This window comes from Mandrillus leucophaeus, unplaced genomic scaffold (assembly GCF_000951045.1).
Source record: "Mandrillus leucophaeus isolate KB7577 unplaced genomic scaffold, Mleu.le_1.0 Scaffold58, whole genome shotgun sequence".
In the NCBI taxonomy this organism is placed as follows: domain Eukaryota; kingdom Metazoa; phylum Chordata; class Mammalia; order Primates; family Cercopithecidae; genus Mandrillus; species Mandrillus leucophaeus.
In genome coordinates, this window is record NW_012106252.1 from 1416960 (window position 1) to 1419203 (window position 2244).

At 49.6% G+C, this 2244-nt stretch overlaps 1 protein-coding gene across 1 annotated transcript in view; it reads right to left on the reverse strand.

Moving 5' to 3' along the window:
- Positions 1-963: 963 nt before the first annotated feature.
- Positions 964-2244, reverse strand: part of TTC25 (tetratricopeptide repeat domain 25) — a 46650-nt gene continuing 45369 nt past the window's right edge. Inside the window, exon 12 of the mRNA XM_011998839.1 lies at positions 964-1619. Within this exon, the coding sequence (XP_011854229.1) occupies positions 1132-1619 (488 nt within the window). The 3' untranslated portion in view covers positions 964-1131. The remainder of the gene's footprint in view (positions 1620-2244) is intronic.

Sequence of the window (2244 nt, forward strand, 5' to 3'; positions counted from 1 at the left end):
GCCCCGCCACGCGCACCCACTCCCTGCGCCTGCGAGCTGGACGGCCGCTACCTTTTTCTGTGTGTTGAGGGGTAACTCAGTCGCCCTCCCCGGTCCCGTGGATTAGCAGGAAGTGAGTGAAGCAGGGTCGTGCAAGGTTGGATCCTATCTTTAATTTTTGATATTTTATTCATCATGGACTTTTGCATTAATTAAAAACTTTTTTTTAAACCACATTGGATTAAAGTATTATGCAATTTGCTGGCATCCCGGTAAACTCTGCATCTGAAATGCCTCACTGACCTCGTCCGGGCCCTGTGCCAGCCGAAAGTCAGTCTCAGCCCCGACCTTTCCTTCTAGAAGTTGTGGAGACAGACCAGGATGGCAATGGCCAAAGGGACAGATGAGTAACGGAGTGAAATCCTAACATCCTCTGAGGCCAGATGCTCAGCTGCCACCACCTCTGTGAAACCACTGAGAGCTCCGTTGGATTTTTGAGTTTCTTGTACCAAGTGCTGTGCTAAGCGCTCAGTCCTCGCAGCAACCCCTAAGGCAGGTATCCCATTGTTCAGAGGAGAAGCCAGCTTGGCGAGCCTGATTTACCTGATTGTGCCACCCAGAGTTGTCAGAGGTGGAGTCTGTCTGCCCTCCCAGGCCCCTCCCCTATCTTTGGCCTCAGTCCCAGCATTCGCTTAGTTCTGGCTTGGGGCGTTCTCCTGCCTGTGCTAGCTGGGGCCACCCCACCACTGTTCCATCCATAAAGCCTCCCCGGTGTCCTGCGCACTGGAAGGACTCAGTCAGTCAGGGGTGTCTGGGAAGCACCTCTCCTCCCAGGCCTTCCCCTCTCCTCCTCCCTGTGACTGCTCATTCCCTGAAGCTCCTGTATCTTCACCCTCCTGAAACCCTTTCTTCTTGGCACCTTTCTCTCCACGAGGCTCTTCCAAGAGTGGGCAGGGGTGAGGAGACAAAGTGACAGACTCAGGGTTTGCAAGAGTGAAAGACACCTATTTAATGGCAAAATAGTGACGGAAAGCAGCACAAGTAAAACCCTCATTTTTCCTATTACAGATAAATCGCTTGAAAATCCAGTTTAATAAGATCCCGTTATCCCTCTGAACACCAACTTCTTGATCCTTATCCCTACCGCTGTCTTCATTCATACTCCTTTTCTATCTCATTTTCTGTTTTTTTCATTTCTTCTATTTCCCCAAATTGTGTTTTTCCCAGTTCTTCTGGCTCTCTTCTGCCCACTTCTGAAAGTTTATTTAGTTCTTCTGGTTCCTGTCTGCTGAACTCTCCTGAGAGTCTTTGGCCTAATTCTCCTGAAGGCCGCCTATAAATTTCTCTTGACTCTCTTCTGCCAGCTTCTAGTAGCTTCCTGCCTGTTTCTCCTGATCTTGTGCCTAATTCTCCTGACAGGCCCTTGGCAACTTCTCCCAAATCGCTTCTGGCTTTTCCTGCTTCCACACTCTGCTTTCCGCTTGCTGTGCTCTGTAGAGCTCCCCCAAAAGCCTCATCGTCCTCATCCGTCTCTCTCTCATCCTCAATATGGTCCCACTGCTTCACCACCTTCTCGGGCTCATCTCTCACTCTCCTCATGTCCTTCTCTGTTATTATTCTGTCTTCATACAGTAAAGCTTCTGAAAAATAAGAAAAAAGTGGGAGGAAAGATAAAAGTTTGTTCATGTCAGGCCGGGTGTGGTGGCTCACGCCTGTAATCTCCACACTTCAGGAGGCTGAGGCAGGCAGATCCCTTGAGGCCAGGAGTTCCAGACCAGCCTGGATGACACAGTGAGACCCTGTCTGTACTAAAAATACAAAAATTAGCCAGCCATGGTGGTTGGCGCCTGTAGTCCCAGCTATCTGGAGGCTGAGGCAGAAGAATCGCTTGAGCCCAGGAGGTTGGAGCTGCGGTGAGCCAAAATCGAGCCACTGTACTCCAGCCTGGGTGATAGAGCGAGACCTGTCTCCAAAAAAGGAAAAAAAAAAAAAAAAAAGAAACTGTTCATCTCTGTGGAGGCCTGTGCTTTTGAGAGGCAGAGGAAAGAAAGGCCCTGAGAATGACTGTTTTTGCTAGCTTTTTAAATTGGTGTTGACAGCACACCTCTCCAAAAGCAGAGAAAGGGAACCATCATTTACTGAGCCCAGCTCCGTCCTGCGCATCACGTGAGGACTGTATAGCTTATCCCATCCGGACATCAGGAAAATGCGCACTGCCGTTGATTTGAGTTTGCAGTCAAGGGACCTGAGACTGTTTGTTTGTTT